Genomic DNA, 25,861 nt, shown 5'->3' on the forward strand with positions numbered 1-25,861 from the left:
GCTTAGTTGCTCCGTGGCATGTGGGGTCTTCCCGGACCTGGGATCAAACCCATGTCCCCTTGCATTGGCAGGCGGATTCTTAACCACTGCACCACCAGGGAAGTCCCTATTAATTATTTTATTATCTATTTATTTTGGCTGTGCCAGGTCTTAGGTGAAGCAGGCAGGATCTTCACTGCAGCATGTGGGATTCTTTAGTTGCATTATGCGGACTCTTAGTCACGGCATGCATGCAGGATCTAGTTCCCCGACCAGGGACTGAACCCAGGCCCCCTGCACTGGGAGATCGGAGCCTTACCCACTGGACCACCAGGGAAGTCCCTAGTAGCAGGTTTTTGTTTTTAATTAACTTATTTTTATTATTTTTAAATTTTTGGCTGCGTTGGGTCTTCGTTGCTGTGTGTGGGCTTTATCTAGTTGCAGTGAGCGGGGGCTACTCTTCATTGTGGTGTGCAGGCCTCTGATTGCGGTGGCTTCTCTTGCTGCTGAGCACCGGCTCTAGGCACATGGGCTTCAGTACTTGTGGCCCGTGGGCTCCACAGAGCAGGCTCAGTAGTTGTGGCCCACGGGCTTAGTTGCTCCGCAGCATGTGGTATCTTCCCGAACCAGGAATCGAACCCGTTTCCCCTGCATTGGCAGGCATATTCTCAACCACTGGACCACCAGGAAAGTCCCCCTAGTAGCAGTTTTAATGGAAGCGTTTTTAATAAATACGGCATGTGGTTGAGTAGAAAGCCAATATCACAAAAATTAGGAAAGCATGTGCCTTCCTGCACAATAACCTATCAAACATAAGCTATGAGAAAAATATTTGGGGAGATGAAGAAACTTCTTGAGGATAAGTCTATAAAAACAGACAACACTATTGATTTTTTCAAGCACCATGAGCTTATAATGAAGTTAAAAATTTTTACTGTGGTGGTATACATTTACCACTGAAAAAGAACACTACCTCTTTTTAAATGCAGAAGATTATTCAAACTCAATATAATCTTTATAACATTTAAAGAAATGAGAAAGCAAAAGAACTCCCACATAATTAATACATAAGCTTCTTGTTCTTAAAAAAATGTTTAATTAGCCCAAATATATACATTCTTTTTCTTTCTCTCACATGGAACTAAACAGAGCAAGTGTACTAACAGAAATCAAGCATAATTTGTATTTACCTCTCTGCCTGTAAGGATGTGTCTTGCCAATTTCACTTTTGCAAAATTCCCCTTGCCGATTGTTTTCAACAGTCTGTAGTTTCCAATGTGAGGTTGTTCATCTGCACAGGAAGCTACAGAGTTTCTACATCGTGCTCCAGAGCGCCCAGTGCGAGAGGTAACTTCTTGCCGGCCGTCTCCATGTGACGTGTGCTACAATAAAACATAAAACAAACATTAGGAAATGAGAGACCCACGGTACTTGACAAGTTTTAAGAGCCTCTGGTTGAAGAAACAAAACATCACTGCTTTAATTTTAATCCCAATACATGTGGCACTTCAAAGGGATTTGCCCACCTGATATAAAGTTGTGAGGAAAACAAGAAAATGCTAAGAGAAATACCAAGTGTTGAAATTCAACTGGGTGTTCAGAAAGAAAGGAGATATTTTCTATATGTGGCTGTAACATAAAATAAGATAAACAGGACTGCCTTACAGTCTTAAAGAGCTTAACGTTTCCATTGTAAAACAACTATACTCCAATAAAAATTTTAAAAAAAAGAACTTGACTTTTTTATATGCTATTAAATGTACCAGCATATATTATCTTTAACACACCCTGTGATGCAGGCAGAACAGCTAATATCACCATTCACCAGATGAGGATACCCTGAGATTTATTCACTACCACATCACTAGTGAGAAATTCAAAGAGAACCTAGATTCCCAACTTCTTTCTAAACTATGCTGCTAACAATAATTTAAAACAATGTGTTTAAAGACACAGCCAGACTCTGTAGTCCCTGACAAATATTTGTTGAAGAGATGAATACAGTACTCAATATACTCCATAAAGGTAAAACAAATCATATATGCCTCTGACCATATTAAATATAAAGGTACGAGAGATACAAATGCCTGATGTGTACAATTCTGTACGTAGAAGTAGCCAGCTGCCTAGTGCTTCCTCTTTCCCCTAGTGCCCAAAGGATGCCATGCCCCACTGCCTACTTTTCATGGCTGCTAACTCCTTCCTGCTCAAGGAAGGTCTCTCACTCTCACGACATTCTACAAAGACACTTTCAACCTCTTTCATTCTTTTCTCTTTTCCAACTTTTTGTCCAGGAAAATGTCCCTTGTTTCTCATGCTCTCTCTCTACCTATAGGTCAAAACAAGCCTGATTCTAGGTGATAAACCTAAGAAACTACACTTTGTAACACACTCATATCAAGGAAAACAGAAAAACAAGTATTTTACAGTAAAAGCTTAAGAATTTGTGCCATCAACTTAAGTCCTCAAAAGATGTCCTTTTCAGAATGTCCACGTTAATTTCTATCTACTTTTTCATATTCCTCTAAGTAAATCTCTGTCCCTCATGTACCAGGTTTTGGGATAGGTTCTCTTCTGTTTTATTCAATTATCACATAATACTGCATTGCAAACAACAATTTCTGTTTTTTACTGTAAATGTATATTTTAGGTTAAACAGACTTTTACAAACTGGTTACAAATCTAAACAACTCTGTTCCTATAACAAAAAGATTCTAATTTCCAAATTACAAAACAGCCTATTATAGGGTCTTCCCTGGTGGTTCAGTGGTTACAAATCCGCCTGCCAATGTGGGGGACACGGGTTCGAGCCCTGGTCCAGGAAGATCCCACATGCCGCGGAGCAACTATGCCCGTGTGCCACAACTACTGAGCCTGCATGCCACAACTACTGAAGGCCATGTGCCTAGAGCCTGTGCTCCACAACAAGAGAAGCCACCGCAACGAGAAGCCCGCATGCCACAACAAAGAACAGTCTCCACTCGCTGCAACTAGAGAAAACCCGTGCACAGCAACAAAGACCCAATGCAGTCAAAAATAAATAAAATAAATAAAATTTTAAAAAATAGCCTATTATAAACGAGGACTTGATTAAAGAAAAAACTAAAATAACAACTAAGTTATTACACTAAGCCTTTACGCAAAATAGGTGTATTGTAATGCAAATTTTTATAGATCAGCTGGAGTACAGTTTTTAAAAAATTTTGATAACCATTATGTTTATTTCCAAACTAGATGTAAGTTTCATAAAAACAGGGACAGTAATTTATTGTTCCTTAGATCTTAGCAGTTGGCATATAACAGGTACTTAATAAATATTGGAATGACTAAATAAATGATATCAAAATACTGATCACTGTAACATTCACATGGTTAAATTACGGGAAATTTTTATCTCCCAAATTTCTTTCTTCTATTCATTCTTTCAAATATTTATCAAATGATAATGTATAATAGATTTTTTAAAATAAATTTATTTATTTATTTTTATTTTTGGCTGTACTGGGTCTTTGTTGCTGCACGCGGCCTTTTCTCTGGTTGCAGTGAGTGGCGGCTACCCTTCGTTGTGCTGCGCAGGCTTCTCAATGCAGTGGTTTCTCTTGTTGCAGAGCACAGGTTTTAGGCGCGTGGGCTTCAGTAGTTGTGGCACACAGACTCAGTAGTTGTGGCACACAGGCTTAGTCGCTCCGCAGCGTATGGGATCTTCCCGGACCAGGGCTCGAACCCATGTCCCCTGCACTGGCAGGCAGATTCTTAACCACTGCACCACCAGGGAAGCCCTGTATAATAGATGCTATATAAATATGAGCTGGGCACTTGTTTTGAGTGTTAGAAAGCAGTGCATAAAACAAAGTCCCTGTTCCTATGAGGTATATGTCAAGTGGTTTTACTATTTACGCAATGAAAATATAGTTTTAAAAATTACACTGCTATCCAAAATTTTGGTCAAAAAAGCTGTTTAAATGCAAACATACACTTTCTAATTTATATGTTTTATAAATTCAGCCCTTCATGTATTAAGTTTTATAGAGTAAGGTACAGTTAAACAGACAAAATATTAACTTTTATGCAAATCAACTGTCTTCTGCATGTAAAATAGAAATATCAGAAACTTAAAATTCATAGGCATCTAGTTTATACCTTTGCATACTCTCCGATCTACTTATAATAAAAACTAACTCCTTCTATATGTGGCTGTAACATAAAATAAGATAAACAGGACTGCCTTACAGTCGTAAAGAGCTTAACGTTTCCATTGTAAAACAACTATACTCCAATAAAAATTTTAAAAAAAAGAACTTGACTTTTTCATATGCTATTAAATGTACCAGCATATATTATCTTTAACACACCCTGTGATGCAGGCAGAACAGCTAATATCACCATTCACCAGATGAGGATACACTACATCCACTAGCATGTAACCTGCAGGAGAACACAGAGATCTTTGCCTGTTTTGTTCCTTATCAGATATTCCCAGAAATTGGAACAGTGCCTGGCACATAGTAGCTGTGCAATACATTGCTGCTGAATGAATGTTAAATGAATTCAAGGCCCTCTGTGATGTAATCCATGCCTCCTCTCCCGGTACATCATCCACTATTCTTTAGCATGATCCTCCCTCAGTTTGAGTGCCCTTTCTTCTCTTCAAACCTAAGAAAATCCTACTCATTCCCTTATGTTTGAGTCATTTGTCACCATCTTTATGAAGCCTTCCATGACTCTCCCTGCATCCCACCAGAATTTCTTTTCCTTTGGGCTCTGGATGTACTCTGCTTGTATCTATCTCTATTTGGCTACTTTGTTGTAGACAATTATCCACCACAATACACTGACTTCCCAGAGAAACTCACACCCCTCACTTGAGGTTCCCAATAGCCATGTGCCTAAGATTGGTCAATGAGATATGAGTGAAAGTGACATGTCATTTCCATGCTGAAGCATTTATTGCCAGGGCTTCACTCCAGCCCTGTGGTCTTCTCTCCTGAACCCAGAGCACTGTCCAAAGATGGAGGGTCACAGGACCAAATGGCCTGGAAATGGAGATCACTCTTCATGGAGTCAATGAAGTTGACAGTTTTTTTAAACTGTGTTAAGACACTAAGATTTTTTTGGTCATGTATGTTACCTCAGCATAACCTAGCCTAACCTAATACACCCTTATGCAAATAAATAATCATAATACAAACCCAAAAGAAACCCGTACTTCCTCTTAAGAGTGTAAACTCATATAACAGATTGAAATATCTGATGTTTGTTAAATTCCAATAGTTACTGAACTTAGTACATTTAGTTTGATACATAAAGTCCTGAAATTTTAAAATCTAATGTGTTTAACTAAAAAATTCTCTCAGGGCTTCCCTGGTGGCGCAGTGGTTGGGAGTCCGCCTGCCGATGCGGGAGATGCGGGTTTGTGCCCCGGAGCTGCTACACCCGTGGGCCATGGCCGCTGAGCCTGCGCATCCGGAGCCTATGCTCCGCAGCAGGAGGGGCCACAGCAGTGAGAGGCCCGCGTACTGCAAAAAAAATAAATAAAAAAAAAAGATAAAAAAAAATTCTCTCAAACAGAAGCAAATTAAATTGCCTTTTCTTGGCCTTCATTTTATTTTTCCCATGCAACCATCAGTGGCCCTAAAGAAGAAAAAATTTCCTAGCATTTTAACAAATAATTTTGAATTCTTGTACTATTAGTCAATTACTTCATGCTTGAATTTTTTTTCTCCCTAAGGTGACAATAAACCGAGGACCAAAAAAAAAAAAAAGTTACATAATAGTAGCCACTTTTTGTGGCAGCACTAAACACACAACAGGCACTCAGAGCTGTTTAATCTCAAAGATTAATGGAGTCCAGGGACTTCCCTGGTGGTGCAGTGGTTAAAAATCCACCTGACAATGCAGGGGACACAGGTGTGAGCCCTGGTCCAGGAATATCCCACATGCCGCGGAGCAACTAAGCCCGCATGCCACAACTACTGAAGCCGCACGCCTAGAGTCCGTGCTCCGTAATAAGAGAAGCCACCGCAATCAGAAGGCTGTGCACTGCAACAAAGAGTAGCCCCTGCTCGCCGCAACTAGAGTAACCCTGTGCACAACAACAAAGACCCAAGGCAGCCAAAAAAAAAGAAAAAAGAAAAAAAGATTGAAGGAGTCCTGATCCTTCTCCTTCTCAAGGAATTGACCTGAACCACTTTATCCACCATGAAAACTAGAATATGGGCAGTGCTACTAAAAATTAGGCAGAATCAAGTCAGAGAGAACACTGTTAACAAATCCATAAAGTGTTCATTTTCACACTAAAACTTCCGTTTAATGCAATACATTTAAGTTGCCAGGTAATATTAAGGAATGGAGCAAATACTGTAGGTATCTGCTCAATATCCATTCCTCCCTTCTTCATTTCTAAGAGAAGCCAGATGTGTATTTGGGGAGGCAATATGGCCAGTGAAACTCCTGTTTTCCCAAATTTCCTTGGTAGCTGGAGGTAGCACATGGCTTAGTTCTGGTCAGTTCTCATTAGGGAAAGTCTACTGGGGGGGGTCCTTGGAAAACTTTTTGTTTCTCATAAAGGGAGACAGGTACACTAGCACAGCCCCTTCCTCCCTTCTCCTGCCTTGAATGCAACGGTAACAACTAGAGCTATATAAGTTACCCTGTAGCCGTTAAGGTCTCAAATGTGAGAGAAAAGACAAAAATATTTTTAAAAACCACCAGCTCCACTATTACTGAACTGCTGAACCAAAGCTAGAAGCTGTCCAGACTTCTTTTGTGAGAAAAATAAACCCTTATTTGGTTAAGCCATCGTATAAGGTTTAGTTACTTTCAGCCAAAGCACTACTAAACTGTTACAGGGGCCATATCAATACTAATATAAGAGGCAGTAAGAAAAGTGAATGGGGAATGCACTCCATTTTATGTTATACATATTAGTTCTTCTTTAAAAATGTGTCTATATATTTGTGTGTGTGTGTGTGTATATATATATATATATAAAAATATATATATATAAAGCAGAAACTAACACACCACTGTGAAGCAATTATACTCCAATAAAGATGTTAAAAAAAAAGTGTCTATATAAGAAAGAGCCATAGAACTACAAAAAGGCATCACCTCACACCGGTCAGAATGGGCATCATCAAAAAATCTACAAACAGTAAATGCTGGAGAGGGTGTGGAGAAAGGGAACCCTCTTGCATGGTTGGTGGGAATGTAAATTGGTACAGCCACTATGGAGAACAGTATGGAGGTACCCTAGAAAACTAAAAACAGAGCTACTATATGATCCAGCAATCCTAATCCTGTGCGTATATCCGGAGAAAACCACAATTCGGAAAGATTCCTGTACCCCAATGTTCACTGCATAGCTGTTTACAATACACAGAACATGGAAGCAACCTAAATTGACGGAGGAATGGATAAAGATGATGTGGTATATATATACCACATAGGACTTCCCTGGTGGTGCAGTGGTCAAGAATCCGCCTGCCAATGCAAGGGACACGGGTTCTACCCCTGGTCCAGGAAGATCCCACATGCCACGGAGCAGTGAAGTCCATGCGCCACAACTACTGAGCCTGTGCTCTAGAGCCCACGAGCCACAACTACTGAGCCCATGCACCGCAACTATTGAAGGCTGTGTGCCTAGAACCTGTGCTCTGCAACAGGAGAAGCCACTGCAGTGAGAAGCCCGCGCACCGCAACAAAGAGTAGCCCTCGCTTGCCACAACTAGAGAAAGCCCGCACACAGCAATGAAGACCCAATGCAGCCAAAAATAAATAAATAAAATAAATTTAAAAAAAAAAAAAACTCAGAGAAAAAAGTGTCGTTATCTGCAGATGATATGATCTAACTGCAAACCAAAAGAATTGGAAATACCACTAGAACTCAAGAGAGCTTGGCAAGGTGCAAGATCAACCTACAACCAGTTCCTTACACCAGTAGTAACCTACCACAAAATTTAACTAAAAATAAGTATTCATCATAGCAATAAAAACTAAAAAGTAGGCAGAAAGTAACTTATTTAAGAATATATAAGAACTCTCTGGAGAAAGCTTTAAATTTTTAATAAAAGACATAAAAGGTCCTCTGAATAAAGGGGAATTCTATACTCTTAGATAGATATTATACAATCTACCCAAATTAATCAATAAGTTCAATGCAATATGAATTAAAATTTCCAGCCAGTAATTTATGAGTAATCTTAAACTTACTCTAAAGTGTACATGGACGAATATTTCATGGCTGCCAGGTCAGCCTTGAAAAAGAAGTTAAAAAAAAAAAAGTTCAGAAATGAAAAGTGATCAAGGTTAAAACCAGTAACAAGATGTATCTCTTTCATTGCACCCTCTAAAAGCATGCACTGAGAGGGACACAACATCTTTTCTGTGGCATTCTTGCCAAAAATATATAACCTTAATCTAATTTTGAGAAAACATTAGACAAACTTAAATTGTGGGATCTTTGATTGGAACTTAGAACAGAAAAAGAACGCTGGAGAAAAACTGGTGACAATTCAAATTAGTTCTGCAGTCATCATTAACGGTATCAGACCAATGTTAACTTTCTGGTTTTCATAACTGCACTATGGTTATCTAAGTGTTAACATCAGGGGAACCTGAGTGAAAAGTATACATGAACTCTGTACTAATCGTGCAATTTTAAGTCTAAAATTATTTTAAAATAAAAAGTTCAATAGACAGATACATATAAAGGTACGTAGATTACATATATTACAAAGCCACGGTAATTTTTTAAAGAAAAGAAAACCTGTAGGGTATCGGCACAACAGAAAAACAGACCAATGCAACAAAATACAAAGCTAAAAGACATGAATGTATGGGAACACAAGATACAATGAAAGCAGTCCTATAAACCAGTGGGGAAAGGATGGACCACTGAATGGATAGCAGTGGGAAAACTGGTTCACGGTATCAGTCTACAGAGAAAAATAAAACTAGATCCCTACCTAAGTCCACACACAAAAGGCAGGCTCCCTTTTAATCTAGAGGGATTAAAAAATCTACATGTGAAAAGTAAAATGATAAAGGGTTAATGTGAAATGTGAGAGCATATATCCTTGTGAGCCAGGCATTTAAGCAAAACTTCAAAAGCACAAACATAAGGCAAACGTTGGTTACACCAAAATTAAGAATTTCTGTCCAATAAGGGTCTTATAGAAAGATGACAGAAGATACATGCAATGTCTAAAACCTACATCAGATTAATATCTAGAAAATCAAGGAACACCTAAGAATCTACAAGAAATAAACAACAACCAAATAGAAAAAGGGACAAAGGAAAAGCAGCAATTTACAGAAGGCCCCCAGAGCCAAGGAATATATAGACATACTAAAGACCATAGAGAAATGCAAGTTAATAATGAAGCAGCACATTAAACTACTTTAGTAGGCTGGAAAAAAAAATTAGAAAGCTGGACAATTCTAAATGTTGGAGGAACCAAGGAGACAAAAACCCCTGTGCACTACTGGCGGGAGGGTGGGCTGATAGAGCCATCCAGAAGAGCAACCTGGCACTATCTGACATTTCCTGTGACCCAGGAGGTCCACTCCTAGCTACACATCCCCAAGAAATTCTTACACAGCTCCACAAGGGGACATGTATGAAGATATTCATTGCTGCATTGCATGGGGGGAGGGGGGAGGCGGCAGGTAGTCTACCCCAGAAAGTAGGTAAAATGTGGTAGGACTCATACCACAGAGTGCTATGCAGCAGTTAGAAGCAACAGATTCGATGCATAGATAAGACTATGCAATATTTACACAAAGTACAAAACATACACTTCTAAGAACACATACATGTACATGCATGACAATATATTAAAATGTTAGAACAGTAACCTGTTGGAAGGATAAGGAAAATGACATATAGGGATTAACAGGAACAAATAAGCAAGAGAACAGCCTCACACTGTTCAGATCAAAGATACGACTTTTGCAGCTGAGTTTATGAAAACGTTTCCAAAAATATGAGTAATAGGAAAGGGGAACTATTATTGTTCATATGCTTAAATTCAAATTGGTTTCACTTGTAATAAAACACTTATTACTGGCATAGCAAGTGAACTATCATAGTAATGAAATAAACTGAAAAATAATTTACTTGACCAATCCTCAGAAGAATAAGGCACAAATAAATTGTGGCTAAAGAAAACTTTGACTTGGTAGCTTTTGACCAGTTAATTATATGCTAAGCACTTACTAAGTAGCAGGCACTATAATGGGATAAAAGAAATAGAAAAGTATGGTGTCAAACTTTTAACACTCATAATCTAGCTGGGGAGCTAACACGGGAAACAGTAACTGAAACAAGGGGCAATCTCGCCCCATGAGAAAATCAGAGAGTGAATACTCCAAGCTCCATCCAATAGATTTGTGAGCTATGCATGAAATTTGCAATTTTCTAGTAGCAACATTAAAAAAACATAAAAAGGGCTTCCCTGGTGGTGCACTGGTTAAGAATCCGCCTGCCGGGCTTCCCTGGTGGCGCAGTGGTTGAGAGTCCGCCTGCCAATGCAGGGGGCACGGGTTTGTGCCCCGGTCTGGGAAGATCCCACATGCCGTGGAGCGGCTGGGCCCATGAGCCATGGCCGCTGAGCCTGCGCGTCCAGAGCGCAACGGGAGAGGCACAACAGTGAGAGGCTCGTATACCGCAAAAAAAAAAAAAAAAAAAAGAATCCGCCTGCCAATGCAGGGGACACGGGTTCGAGCCCTGGTCCGGGAAGATCCCACATGCTGCGGAGCAACTAAGCCTGTGTGCCACAACTACTGAGTCTGCACTCTAGAGCCCACGAGCCACAACTACTGAAGCCCATGCGCCTAGAGCCCATGCTCTGCAACAAGAGAAGCCACCGCAATGAGAAGCCCGCGCCCCGCAACGAAGAGTAGCTCCTGCTCGCCACAACTAGAGGAAAGCCCGCGTGCAGCAATGAAGACCCAATGCAGCTAAAAATAAAATAAAAAAAACATAAATTAAAAAAAAAATGAAAATAGGTTAATTTTGATAATAGTTTATTTAACCCAATATATTCCCAAATGTTTCAACACATAATATAAAAAGAGTAAGATTTACATTCCTTTTTTCATACTGTCTTTGAAATCTAGTATATATTTTATACTCACAAGACATCTTAATTCAGACTAGCCACATTTCAAGTGCTCAGTAGCCACGTGTGCTGGACAATGCAGCTCTAAGCACTCAGAGGGTATGATCACATTTGGGTGAGATGAAGGAAAAAAAGGGATGGAGACTTTGATGGACAAGTAGTAGAGTTCTAATGAAAGATGAAGGCCATTTCAAGCCAGGCACCAGCACAAGGAAAGCTTAAAAAGCTTGGGGGATTGCGGGGGGGGGGGGGGGGGGGAGGCGGGGAACCTCCCTTAACCTTCAAGTCTAGCCAGTTTCACCTCTCACAACTCTTTCATATGCCACTAACACTGAAAAGCAAAATGGCTTTAGTTCCTTGACATCATGATTGCTGGCAATTTCTTACCTTTATGTTCTTGACTAGGCTGGTACTTCTCTGTCTTGCATCCCCTTGCTTAGCTTAGTTAATTCCTACACTAAAGTACTTGACAATGAGCTCCTTGAGGGTAAGAATTATCTAATCTCTGTATTCTTAGTACACAGGACCTGGCAACCAGCAGCTGTGAAACTGCTAGATGAAGAGACAGCCAAGGAGAATTGTTTGGCTGTAGTGTTAAGTTTATATAGGTGAACAGTTAAAAAAAAAAAGCTAGAGAAGTGGGTCAAGAACTTTGAATACTAAACCAAAGAGTTTAGATTATCCAGTTTTCTAGAATAACACTACAAAAGCTATCTCAAGAGGGAATTAACATTTGAAGAACCCCCATTATATGGAGTAGACTGGGCCAAGCACTTTATACATGTTAGTTTCTTCAATCACAACAACCCTGAATAGATGGTGTTATTCTCTTTTGTTAAATAAAAAAGATGTAATATACAGCATGGTGATCATAGTTAGTAATACTGTATTATATATTTGGAAGTTGCTAAGAGAGATTTTTTAATTCTCATGAACAGAAAAAAAAAAAAAGCCTGTAATTATATGTGGAGATGGATGTTAACTGTTAACTAGACTTATTGTGGTGATCATTTCACAAAATATACAAATATCAAATCATTATGTTGCACACCTGAAACTAATACAATGTTATATGTTGATTATATCAATTAAAGTTTTTAATTATTAAAATTTTTAAAATGAAGCACAGACAAGTAATTAACTTGCCCATAGTTAAGTGACTTGTATTTGAAGACCGGTTTCAAACACAAACCTGTAACTCCAAATCCCAATTTCTCTTATGTTTTATTGCTCCTACTTTTTGGCTCCTCATCTGGTCCACTATTCCTCAGAAGTGTCTTCAGAATCTCTCCCTCAACCACAGTCCTAGGCTCCCACTTTATCCCTCACTTCTAAGCCCAGACTCTTTCCATCAAGCCTCCCTTTAAGAAAGCTATCTGAGGTTTTAAGAAAGGAGAAAGAAGATGAATTCATTGGAACTACTGAGGGAAGAGGCTGAAGATACAGGACACTAGAAATGAGAGAAATGACAACATAGAGATGAGAGATGAAAAGACCAGTAAACAAACCACTAATGATGGCTAACATTTAGCTATTACTTATTATGAATCAGGCACCATTCTAAATGCTTTACACATATTGTCTCATTTAATCACTAATTCGACCAATATTTATTTACTCTTCATCTGTAATAAATGACCAGCATGTTCTAGGTATTTGAAATAGTATTAATAAACAAAACAAATATTCCTGCTCTCAGGGAGCTTTCAGTATATCAGAGGAAACTGACAAAATACAATAAACATAAGAAATATGCAAATTATATATGTTAAAGGTAACAATGCAATGGAAAAAAAACCAGATCAGGATTAGGGAGGTTGGGAGGGCCACAGATGGTCAGAGTAAGACTCACTGAGCTGATGTTTGAAAAGAGGAGAAGGTGAGACAGTTAGCCATGTGGCTATCTGGAAGAAAAGTGTTCAAAGAGAAGAGCCAATGTCAAGGCACTGAGGTTGGAGTGTCCCTGGTGTGTTCAAAGAACAGCAAGAAGACACCTGGGTCTATGAATGTAGTGGGTGCGGAGAGGTAGGAGATGAGGACAAAGAGGTAAGGGAGGCCACAGCATGGAAGACCTTATTCTTGTAACAGCCCTATGAGGTCATTACTACTACCAATCCCACTTTATAGATGAGGTAACTGGGGCATGAAAAAGTTAAATAACTTGTCCAAGGTCACACAAAAAATGCTAGGTCAGATTATAAACCCAAAGAGTTACTATTCTAGTGGTTGGAAAACATGAGCCCAAAGCCTTTGACATACCTCCCATTACAGGGAAAGGTCTATGTCCCTTCCACTTGAATCTGGGTGCCAATGACTGCTCTAACGTTTTAAGAATAAATGGCAGAAGTGATACTATGTGACTTCTGAGGCAAGGTCATAAAAGGCAAGCAGCTTCTGTCTTGTTTGCTGAAACACCGAGCCACCTCATGTGTCCGATCACACTGGAGTCTCCATGCTGGAGAGGCCCATGTAGCCACTCTGGCCAAGTCCCAGCTGAGCCCAGCCTTTTAACAATACCTGCCAAGGTGCCAGATATGTGAGTGAAGAAGCGGTCTTAGGATGTGGATCTTCCAGCCCAGCTACTCAAATCCCCCAGCCTTTCGTTATTCCCCCAAACTGAAGTCCCAGCCATAAACCATTCCCATATGAATTCCTCATACAAAATCTGTGAGTATAATGAAACACTTGTTGTTTTACACTACTAAGTTGTGGACTGGCTAGTTCCACAGCAGTAATAAGTAGGACAACTATACAATAAGCAGGATATAAATGTTAAGCACCTGGCCTAAATTAACAGAAATGGAAAAAGCAACTAGAATACATTACCATGGTATGTAGAAGGTTCTTTATCATTGAATATCCTTAATGTCTAGAAGGCAACCTTCTTTTAAGAAAAGAAAATATAAGTTCCTTTAATCCATTCCACTAGTAAAGCTAACACGTGCCTATGAATACCAAGGCAGGCCTAGGGTAGGCAAGGGCTACACAAGGGAAGGAAGACAAGGAAAGAGGTGGAGACAGTACGTGAACAGAATGCCATCAAAAACACCTCAAGTACCTTGAACAACAAAAGCTGCTTGCCCAGCTTAGATTATTCTTCTGGACAAAGAATGGCAAGGCTAAGGGCAAAAGGCTGTGCTAGGAAATGGTTCTAGGTCTGCTCCTCTCCAGGACCCTCATGCTAGTCTGCTACTGTACTCAATGAAGTCATAAAGGTACTGACTACAGAAAGAATGGGGTTATATAAAATTCTGGAATAAAACCTTTGGTTCAGCTTACTTGAACTTCATGTTAAATTCTTCCAATACAGATTTTCATGTAAAATGTCCATAATACAAACCCCACAATATTTCAACTCCACCTCCAAGCAACACCTAACTATTAGCATGAAATACAAACAAAACATCTCAAGCTTTATTCAAGCTTCAACTCTGAACACCAAGATCCCAGGTAACCCACAGAAACAATGCCTTATCTAGTCTGCATAAGACTGTATAAGACTAACCATGGCCAAGCAGCTCAGGTGACTAAAGTGCAGTGCTAAAGAACTCTAGCTTGAAGAAAAAGTTGGACTCCCCCCAAAAACGTCATTTTCTTGCAGTGCCAACTTCTGCCCTCTCAATTACTGTTCAGGCAGGTGCATGTGGGTCAGCACAAACCCCTTATTACTACTTGCAGACCAACTCCAAGCACATTCTTTAAATTCCTACGTAAGACAACATTAAAGCTGGGTGATTGCCAGGGAAGAGATTTGTTTTCTCCTTGTTTATTTTGAAAGTTTAAAATGGATGTGAGACAAGTGAATTTCTGCTTCAGTCCTCCCAATGGTGATCAGAAGCGGCTGTACTCCCTGACTCTTACTTCCAGCTTGGAAACAAATTCCAGGGATAAAATTTGGCTATGGGGACTTCCCCGGTGGTCCAGTGGCTAAGACTCTGTGCTCCCAACGCAGGGGGCTCGGGTTCAATCCCTGGTCAGGGAACTAGATCCCACATGTCGCAACTAAAAGATTCCGCATGCCGCAACTAAGACCCAGCACAGACGGAAAAAAAAAAAATTGGCTACATTTTAGAATCCAGTACAATCCTCTCTGAAATTAAAGATAACAGAGACTATTAGGACTTCCCTGGTGGCTCAGTGGTTAAGAATCCGCCTGCCAACGCAGGGGACACGGGTTGAAGCCCTGGTCGAGGAAGATCCCACATGCTGCAGAGCAACTAAGCCCGTGCACCACAACTACTGAGCCTGCGCTCTAGAGCCTGTGAGCCACAACTACTGAGCCCACGAGCCCCAGCTACTGAAGCCCGCGCGCCTAGAGCCCATGCTCCGCGACAAGAGAAGCCACAGCAATGAGAAGCCCGCGCACCACAACCAAGAGTAGCCCCAGCTCACGGCAACTAGAGAAAGCCCACGCGCAGCAACAAAGACCCAACGCAGGCAAAAAAGAAAGAAAGAAAAAAAAAGATAACAGGGACTATTAATTTATATTAAACTGTTTATGAGTCGTTTGTAAGTAATTACAATATAAATACTCATGCACTACACAATCAAAACGACCAATATTCTACTCATGGAAAATTTCCACCTTTATCTAATTTACATAAAAAAGAAATGAAAACAACTCTGTAATTGAATAAGACCTTTTCCCAAACACTTTGACCCAATAAAAAATATTCTTCAGAGATCAACTTTTTTTTAAAAAACGCCCAAACACCTTGATTCAATAGATAGTTGTGCTTGGAAGTTAGGAAGATTAAATGAAATCATATTACTTATTTTTTTAAAAGTTTTTTTGATGTGGACCATTTTTAAAGTCTTTATTGAATTTATTACAATATTGTTTCTGTTTTATGTTTTGGTTTTTTGGCACGAGGCATGTGGGATCTTAGCTCCCCGACCAGGGATCGAACCCACACCCCCACCTGCATTGGAAGGCGAAGTCTTAACTGCTGGACCGCCAGGGAAGTCCCCATATTACATATTTTAAATGAAATATTATATAAAGTACTTAGTATTGTTGCCTGCTATTATAGTTAGTGATCAAAAATAGTAACTATTTTTATTCTCCATAATCACACTTCCCTACAAAGAACCAACTTTAAAAACTCAAGGAGGGCTTCCCTGGTGGCACAGTGGTTAAGAATCCGCCTGCCAATGCAGGGGACACAGGTTCGAACCCTGGTCCGGGAAGACCCCACATGCTGCGGAGCAACTAAGCCCGTGCACCACGACTACTGAGCCTGCGCTCTAGAGCCCGCGAGCCACAACTACTGAGCCCTCACGCTACAACTACTGAAGCCTGTGCGCCTAGAGCCCATGCTCCGCAACAAGAGAAGCCACCGCAACGAGAAGCCCGCGCACCGCAACAAAGAGTAGCCCCTGCTTGCTGCAACTAGAGAAAGCCTGCGCGCAGCAAGACCCAATGCAGTCACACACACAAAAAAAAACTCAAAGAAACTGAAAATGTTATTGAAACCATTGAAATCTCTTTTCTTTAGTCATAATACAATCTAAAGGAACACTGTTTAGTCAGCCAGTCTTCACTGAATACTAAGATAGCAATTCTTTAAAGTGTGGTTCCTGGATCTGCAGCATCAACATCACCTGGTAACTTGTTAGAAATGTAAACTCTAGGGCCCCGAAGGTAGAATCAAGGTCTGCGGGTGAGGCCCAGCAATCAGTGCTTTCAAAAGCCCTCCAGGTGACTGTGGTGTTTGTTCCAGTTTGAGAGTTTACAGACTAGTTTCACAGAGCTCAGGGTGCTTTGTTCTGCAGGGACTAGGAAGTCCTAAGGCAGGGGAGTGATATGGTTCCTAGGTATATCCTCTACGGCGCCTAGCACAGTGTCATACACATAGCAGGCAGTCAGATCTTAACAGGTTAATAGTCTCATACAACCAACAGCTGGCTAGACAATAACACCATCAGTTTATTTATTTCACAGAGATAAGGAATTCTGATGACTGTCTGCATTAACTAATAATAAGTAAGTACATGGTGTGCACACACACCAGGAGCTGCTAAATTGGCAAAGCCCTCCAGGACCTCTGGTACCTTTGGCAAATAACCCAGGCTTACTTATAAAATGTCATATGCTTTGAAATGTAAGTGAAAAATACATTTCTAATTTTGCCAGTACACAAACAGGATTTGTCCATGACCTCTATACAAGTCAACTGTAGAACATAAACTAAAATGCAAACTTTTTTGTTGCCTTTAAAAAAAAGCATCCTGGGGGACTTCCCTGATGGTCCAGTGGTAGATAATCCACCTTGCAATGCAGGGAACGCAGGTCGGGAAACTAGGATCCCACATGCGGTGGGGCAGCTGGGCCCCGCGACACAACTACTGAGTTCGCGCACCTCAACAAGCGAGCCCGCGTGCGGCAAACTACAGAGCCCAAGTGCCCTGGAGCCCGAGCACCAAAACTGGAGAAGAGAAAACCCGCACACCACAACTACAAAGAAGCCCGCCCACCACAACGAAGAGCCCACGCACCACAAGGAAAGATCTCGCATGCCGCAACTAAGACCCAACTCAGCCAAAAAAAAAAAGCATCTTGAGGACTTCCCTGGTGGTCCACTGGCTAAGGCTCCGCACTTCCAATGCCCGGGTTCAATCCCTGGTCAGGGAACTAGATCCCACATGCATGCCGCAACGAAGACCCGGTGCAACTAAATATATATTTTATTTAAAAAAAGACTCATCTGTGAAGAATTTAAAAAATAAATTTAAAAAAGCATCTTGTTTCACATATTAGCCATCTATAATATATGGAAGCAAGATTTATTCTAATTTGAACAAAGTGTTTTTTAAAAAAAGACAACTGAGGAAACAAGCACTGATTGGATATTTGATATTAAAAAATTATGATAAAGGGATTAAGGTTACATTTTTTAAAGAAGGTTTATCTCTTCTAAAAGCTTTGGAGATGAAATGATATGCTGTATTGAGCTTGCTTCTTGGGGAGAGAACAAATAAAAGAAGTCTGGTCATTAAGCTGTTGAGTACATGGGGGGGCTAACTAGATACCAGGGTTTCCCAACCCAGGCACTCTTGACATTTTGGGCCAAATATTTCTTTGTTGAGGGGCCAGGGGGCACTGTCCTATGTACTGTAAAATGTTTAGCTGCATTTCTGGTCAGTAGCAACGCTCTTCAGTTGTGACAACCAACAATGTCTCCAGACATTGTCAAATGTCCACTGGGGGGGGGGTGGCAAAATTGTCCCCAGTTGAGAACCATTGATAAATACTTATTAAATTCTCTTTATTTGTTTGAAATTTTCCATAGCAAAACATTTTTAAAAGTCTAATTTTAATTATACTCTGTGTATTGGTACAACTACATCTCCCTAGTTGAATAATTAGTACATAGCTTTTGATTAACAGCCTGCTACACAAAAAAGCAGAGAGGATTGAGATGGAGACCTGAGGTCTAGTACAGGCTCTGCTGCTAAACAGTGAGTAGTCACAAGCAGCTCCTGTCATCTCTCTGCGCCTCAACGTCCTCATTAGGTCTGACTGTTTGACTAGTCCTTCTGAGTTTTAAAATGATTTGATAACAGTTTTATCTTTTTTTTTTTTTTTTTTTTTGCGGTACGCGGGCCTCTCACTGCTGTGGCCTCTCCCATTGTGGAGCACAGGCTCCGGACACGCAGGCCCAGCAGCCATGGCTCACGGGCCCAGCCGCTCCGCGGCGTGTGGGATCTTCCCGGACCGGGGCACGAACCCGTGTCCCCTGCATCGGCAGGCAGACTCTCAACCACTGCGCCACCAGGGAAGCCCCAGTTTATCTTTTTATACACCTATCAGCTAATGGTGAATACTCACATCTGGAAATCAAACAACTGAAAATAGAGTAGTGTACTAGCATGAAGATAATATTCTTCTTGCAAATTATCTGCCTTTTATTATTCCTGATCTATAAGCAAAATTCTTACCACAATTATATTTACTTAAAATTTAAATAAGATTCCTAGGGTAAGCAAAATGGAGAGTCTTTTTACAAAATATAAAGACAAAGCTATTTGTCATATCAGCCAAAATGTCCATCAACTGGTGAATGGATTTAAAAAAACCGGTACATCCAATGAGTTCATTACTACTCAGCAATAAAAAGGAGTGAACTACTGATACACACACAAACATGAATAAATCTCAAAAGCATTATGCCAAGTGAAAGATGCTACACACAAGATTACATGCTCTCTGACTCCATTTAAATAATGTTCTAGAAAAGGTAAAACTATAGAGACAGATAACCGATCAGTAGTTGCCAGGGGCTGGGGGAAGGGAGAGGGGATTGACTGTAAAGAGACACAAGGGACCTTCTTAGGCAATGGAAACATCCTCTAACTTGGCCGTGATAGTGATTATGTGACTATACATTTGTCAAAACTCATCAAACTGTACACTTAAAAAGAGGGAATGTTCTATCTCAATACACCCAACTTTAACAAAAGAGATGCCCAACAGACTGAGAACTCCCATTCATTCTTGAACCCTCATCACTCGATTGGCAGGAAGTCTAACACTTAGCAGTTCAGTAGTGGTAGGTAAATAATATGGTATATGCCAGACGTGTAACACTGGCACAAGGGCACCACACTGTAAAAGATACACAACTACTTCCAGAACATCTCAATGCCGGAGTTAAAAACAGGGCATGGTGAATTAATGCAATGATGTGCTACAAACCTCTATTTTAGCACTGCCAAAAATTCACTTTTAAATACATTCCATGAGAATAAAGGCATACTCCATACCCTACATTGTTTTTAAAGTTAGTAATTCCTAACGACACAAAAAGACTACACCATAATTCAACAAATTCAACAGAGAACAAGGTAAAGACCCATTTGGTGTAAATCCTTCATTATAACAAACCTGCTATGATTGTTTCTGGCTTCAGTTTATTCGGTAAGTATGGAGCTCCTGCTCTGGTTCAATGTAAGGTTTTGCAATGGAAGTCAATGATCAAAGCCAACCAACTCACTTTTTTGCTTGCTCCGCCCGACAGGGTAGTCAAAGAACAACAAAATGATGAAGTAAGAATTAGGGTCTTCAAAGGGTCTATGAGAAAATAAGTTCACTGACTCACCTAGTCTAGATTTTCTACTACTTTTTATGTAACTTTCTAATCCATCTCAGGTAAAGGAACATACACCACTGTACCACTTATTTACCAGGTTAAAGAGCATTAAATACCACACCTTAATATACTGAAGGGATGCCTTAGACCAAGGTTTACATAAACAGATTAAATCATCTGACAGCTATCCAGCAAACAAGTGGCATTCTGAAGATTAAAATGAAGGCATTTGATACCACTAGGCCACAAGGTCTCAGGACGTAATTGAAAGCATGAAAACGGGCAGAGCCAGGAAGCTTTTCCTAAGTGATAGCATTTTCTTGCCAGGAATTACCTCATAACACTTAAAATAAAAGGCCAGTGAAGTTTCTTTACGAGTTATTTTTTAGATATTTTTGTTTTTAACAGAAGACAACTCACAGGTAGCTTGGAACAGTCCTGAAGCCAGTGCTAGAGAAGAGTTCAGAATGCACTTGGACAGAGTCAACATTTCTCCAATGGAGTTTCTACTACAAGTTGTCAGGCCCTAAAACTGCTTGCTGTTCCTGGCCTTCTGAAAAGGTTTACGTGAACAAAATCAAAGGTTCCTTTTACAGAATCACAGAATGTGAGTGCCAGAATGGACCTAAGAGCTCATCTAAGCCAACTTCTTTTGGGGAAGGCGGAAAGTTAAGCCCAGAGCGGGTGGCCCTCCGCTAGGCAGTGGGTGGCAGGGCTGCTTGACTACACATCCTCCTCTGAAATGTGCTTAACCAGCTCCTTCAAAACAGATTCGTAAGGAAACGGGGCTACTCCTCGACAAAGTCTTAGCTCTCTCCAAGAACTTCTGAAAAGCTTCGGAGTTGCATCGAAGGGGGCCGAGAAGATTCCTCAGTGCGCACCTAGTTTTAGTGACTGTCACTAAATTTAGTTCGAGACAACTTAAAGAACGAGGCATGACGGACAGTCCACTCGATCCAATCAATTGCGTTTAATCAACACCACAAACGTGTTTTTAACCCGACAGCCTCTCATGAGCTGCCTACCTAATTTAAAAGGTGAATTTAGTGGAAATAAGCCCTGTACACTGCGGGGACCCGACACACGCTCGGAGAGACCACCGCGCGGCCACCGGCCGGCCACGCTGCAGCCCTCAGGGTTCGCTACGAAGCGAGCCCCCGGCGTAATCGCGGATGCACTTCCCCGGCCCGCGCGCTCGGGAAACGGGCCGCCGAGGCCGCCTCCCGGGGCCCATGGCCGTCCACCGGGCCCAGAGCGCCGCGGCCTGGGGACCGCCGGCGGCGAGGCGAGGGCTGCGGCCGCGCTCCCGGGGACGGCGCGCGCAGACCTGGCCCGGGGCAGTCGCCTAGGTTACTCACGTTCTCAGTGTCCCGTTCATTCACCGTCGGCAGCGGGGTCCTAGTGGACATTTTACTTCACTTCACTTCTGCACAACGCGAGGGTGAAACAAATCAGCGCGGTCCCGGGGGCCGGAGAAGCGGCGTCGAGGGCCCGGCGGTTCCGGAGCGGCGCCGCTGCAGGGCGGCTCCCCTCCCCCACGGCCGTCTAGATCCCGGGTCGGGCCCGGGCCGTCCCCCGGCGGGTCGCGGGGCTCATGCTCCCCCGGCCCCGGCGGCCGCGCCGAGGAGCCCCGCGGGCGGCGGTGGCGGGGCCGGGCCGGCGGCGGCGGGCTGCGGGTCGGCCCACTGGCGTCCCCGTGCCTCCGGGCGCCCCGCGGGCCCGGACCCCCTCGCCTCCTCCTCCGCCCCCGCCCGTCGCGCCGCGGATTTCAGCGCCGGAGCCTCCACACAGCGCCGCCGGCGGCCCCTGAAGAAGAGGAGGATGTGGAGGAGGTGGAGTGCAAGACAGGTCCCCGCGGGCTGCGGGCGCCGACCATGGATGGGGCTGCGGAGGCGGCGCCTGCACCCGGCTGTTCTTCTCCCTCCGGCTCGCTTTCCGCCTCAGCCTCCGCCCAGTGGCCACCGACACCGCCGCCCCCAGCACCTCCGAGCCTCACGGACCCAAGATGGCCGCCCCTCGGCTTCCTTTGCTGCCTCCGGATGCCGGAAGTGACGGCACCGCCGCCTCCCGGAGTCCAGCCAATTAGCGCGGCCCGAGGAAGCTGGCCCGGCTGCTGTTGCTAGGGGTGACTCGGCCTGGTCTAGAGCCGAGGGGGCGGCGCCCAAGGCTGGGCAGGGCTGGCGGGTCCCGGCGGGCAGCGGGGGCGGCGGGTTCCCAGCGTCCAGAGCACGCGGCACCCGTGAAAGAGCCGGCAAACGGCCCTGGGCGGCGGCCTGAGCTTGACTGCTGGATTGATACTTATAGTGTTGATCGAGGGCCTGCTGTATGCAAAAGCTGAGGTAGCGTCCCTCAAAAGCTGGGACCGCGCTGCCCCAAATCGAGATATAACAGCAATTATAGGGCCGGGGCTGTGGGGAGGAACCGAGTTCCTGCATCATTAACGGTGACCCGGGAGCCGAGGACTCAAATCACCCTTCCTGCCTCCGGCTCTGAGCAGCCGGGGCTGGGCTCAGCATCCCGAAGGCGGCAGACGCGTCCGCCCTCAAGGAGCTCGCGGTCAGGAGGGAGATGGACCCGGACCCAGCTAAAAGCCTTTCGTAAGGAAGAGCGCTAAGAAGGTGGCGGGGAGCCCTAGAAGCCTCCTGGGACCACCGCCTAAATGCTTGTAGGGGATTTATAACCAGACTTCAAACCCCGGGTCGGATGCTCCGATGCTCAGTGGACGGATGCTCCACCTTGGGGCGGAGCCCGGTGGACGCTTGCAGACTGGGACGTTGGAAATGGAACCTCCCCTAGAAGCCTTCCTTGCTCTGGAGCCTCTGAATGTCTCCCGAGGACCTGCCTAGAGCCGAGCCAGCGTTGGATGGAATGCTTTGGTGCAGGGTTCTGAGGAGGAAGAGCGGAATGGGCTGGAGTAACATGAACTGTTACTGAGAGTCTACCTTGTGGGTACATTACATTTGTTACCTCATTTAAGCCTCAGAGTAACCCTGTAAGATGGACAGACACACCTTGTGATCCCAAGTCTAAACAGGTTACATTGACTTGACCAAAGTACCCAAGTTGGTTAGCCGCAAAGCTGGGATTTGAACCCATATCCTAAAACTTTCATAACAGATAAGCCCTTGTAGTGGGTATGTCTTGCTTTTCTTTTTCTATTTTTAATGTTTTCTCTTTTGGTCCCCCAGGATGTGACTCCTCTTGCTATGTCTGGGACATTTCCTGCTCTGTGAGACATATACGTCTTTAAACACCAGAATCATTCCCATGTGAGGACTAAGATGCAGTCAGGGCTTGCATCTCTCCCTCTCAGGAAAGTGTTCACTGGGCCAAGGACAGCCCTGTTTAAAATGTCCTTCTCTTTCTCCCTCTTTGGCCAAGCAGAGATGGTTGAATTCTTGTTAGTTAAATGTGTGTTTCACACAGTTCAAGTGAAATGTGGGTGAGCACAAGATTGTGGGAGTCCCTGTAGGGACACTTAGCCCAACTTGGGGAGTTGGGTCAAGGAAGCTTCCTGGAAGAGTGGTGGTTATGCTGAGTCTAGAAGCATGAGTCGAGTTAGCTAGGTGAGGATGGGTGGAAAGGGATGCCAAGCAGGATGGCCTGTACAGATGAGGAACAACATGGTGGGTTTAGGTCAATGTCAAGAGGTGAGAGGTGAGACTGGAGGGGTAGGCAGGGGCCAGGCCAGGTTTAGACACAGCATGGCACTCTGATGACAGGAATGTCAACTAGGTCAGCTGGGAAAACACGCAGAGGACCCACAAAAGGGTTTCAGCCTTGGGCAGGAGCTGAGAGAAAGGGTTTGGATGATTCAGAACATTCCACATTGGCCAGAGAAGTGGCTGGGGGTGAGGTTTCCACCTTGATGCTTTTTTCACTGAAGCCACACATTAAATAATGAGTCAGTGAATGCCAAGAGGTAGGAAGTGAAACTGACAGTACTTAACTCAAGATGCTTCTGGTTTTCATAAAGGCTAGAATTAAAGAAACACTTTGAACTTTTCATAGCACTTATGTCAAATGATATCATGGTACCATAAGGAGCTGGAAATGGGAGATAAGGCGTACATGTTATGTGAAAACTGGAGAGGAGGAGGAGGAGAAAAAAGAAAAGAAAAGAAAAAACAACACATTATTCTGTCTGAAGGACCCTCTGTAGCCTGAAATATGTACTTCTGTGGATCTATGGTCTGGAAGGAATGGAAGCACAGGATCTGGAAGTTTTCCTGGAATCCCTTCTTCTGTCCTTTTTCATATTCCTGTTTCCTATCATATTAAAATAGGTTCTATTTCAGCCTCCTTAAACTGAAAAGACAAAACTAAATATACCAAGTTGTGTATGTGCTTAGGTAGTGCCTACTTTCATGTCAAGGAGGAAGGTCATCCTGAGAGGTAAGAAACTGAAGATAATCTAGTCCTACTCTTGCTGCTTTAGGACAAAAGAGAAACTGAGCCTCAAAGAGGTGAAGTGACTTGTCTGAAGTTGACAGCTGGTTAGCAGCAGAGCCAGAATGGGGCCCAGATTTCAGAAGCCCCAGACCTATGTCCTTGCTCCACAGCTACTATGGGCATGTGGTGGGGAGATCTGTTTAGCACCCACTCCATCCCAGCACCAGAAAGAACGAGTAACTGCACTAGTCCTGAAATTGCTCTCCTCTGGACTTCTTATGCAAGAAAAATAAGTCCCCATTTGTTTAAGCCATGAGAGTTTAGGCTGTCTGTTACTTGCAGCCCAGTGCATTCCTAACCAAGACTATCATGTCAAGTGGTCAGATCTCCTGACCCCTGAGCCTGTGTTCTCTGCACCACACCTAGTTTGGACAGAGGTGGAGAGGCCTGCTTCTGCCTGGCCATCACACCACAGCACTCACAAGCACAACTCCCCTTTGAGAAGGTGTGGGAACTGCTGGGATCCAGGATCCATTCCTCAGCATGTGTGTGCATGTGTGTGTTGTTGTTGTGTAATTGATAGGGAGCAGAGAGCTGAGCACTGAGAATAAATAAAGCCAAGAAGAGAAGGGGTGTGATAATTGTGGGACATCTGGGGGTCATCATGCCTGGAGGCAGGGACAGGTGTGCCCCCAAATAGGCCACAGATGCTTAGAGGCCGCCACCCAGGGAAATATAAAGTCCATTCCAGACTCCACCCTCCCCAGCTTCCCCAAGCTGCTCCCCAACATATCGGGGGTCAGAGCAGACATGCTGCTATTCTTTTAATTCACTGCTCTGGTCTCCTTCACCTCATTGGGGCCATTGTTTTCCTCTGTGAGGGCCAGCAGGCAGTTTAGGAATTCTCACATCCAAGACTTGTCCCTGCTATTCTGCCTGGGATGGTCTAGTTGAATCTTCCCTATTGTTATAAGGCCCTGTCATCTTACTTCTTCTATGGGACCTTCTCAGGCTAGGTCCCAGTGAACATTCCCCCACTCCCAGAATCCTTGATTTTTGCTGCCTGAGATCATAGTACGTTTACTGAGTTCCATTTTGAGTACATTTACTGTGCTCCAGCTCTATTGGCAATGCACCAAGCACCTATGGTAAGACCACTAACTGCACCAGCCCGGTGAGGGAGGTGTCAGCCAGTGCTCAGAGAGAGGCTGTAAATTGTCCCACGTCGCCACAGTTCACAGAACAGCCATGATCGGACTCCAAAGCTGTGCTCTT

The 25,861-nt window shown here is 43.2% G+C and overlaps 1 protein-coding gene across 8 annotated transcripts in view; it reads right to left on the minus strand.

The window, feature by feature from the left end:
- MARK3 (microtubule affinity regulating kinase 3) overlaps positions 1-22,186 on the minus strand; it is a 107,902-nt gene extending 85,716 nt beyond the window's left edge. For 7 of the 8 annotated variants that reach the window (XM_082843364.1, XM_082843362.1, XM_082843365.1 and 4 more), the window contains exons 1-2: positions 21,553-22,186; positions 1,170-1,361 (exon numbers count right to left, since the gene is read on the minus strand). In XM_082843364.1, coding sequence (XP_082699490.1) covers positions 1,170-1,361; positions 21,553-21,603 — 243 coding nt within the window. In that variant the 5' untranslated portion in view covers positions 21,604-22,186. Of the gene's footprint in view, positions 1-1,169; positions 1,362-21,552 lie in introns of those variants that run through there. The other variant, XM_082843366.1, reaches the window with a different exon arrangement.
- Positions 22,187-25,861: the final 3,675 nt, after the last annotated feature.

The sequence above is a fragment of the Leucopleurus acutus genome (assembly GCF_964270905.1).
Source record: "Leucopleurus acutus genome assembly, chromosome: 1".
NCBI classification, from domain to species: domain Eukaryota; kingdom Metazoa; phylum Chordata; class Mammalia; order Artiodactyla; family Delphinidae; genus Leucopleurus; species Leucopleurus acutus.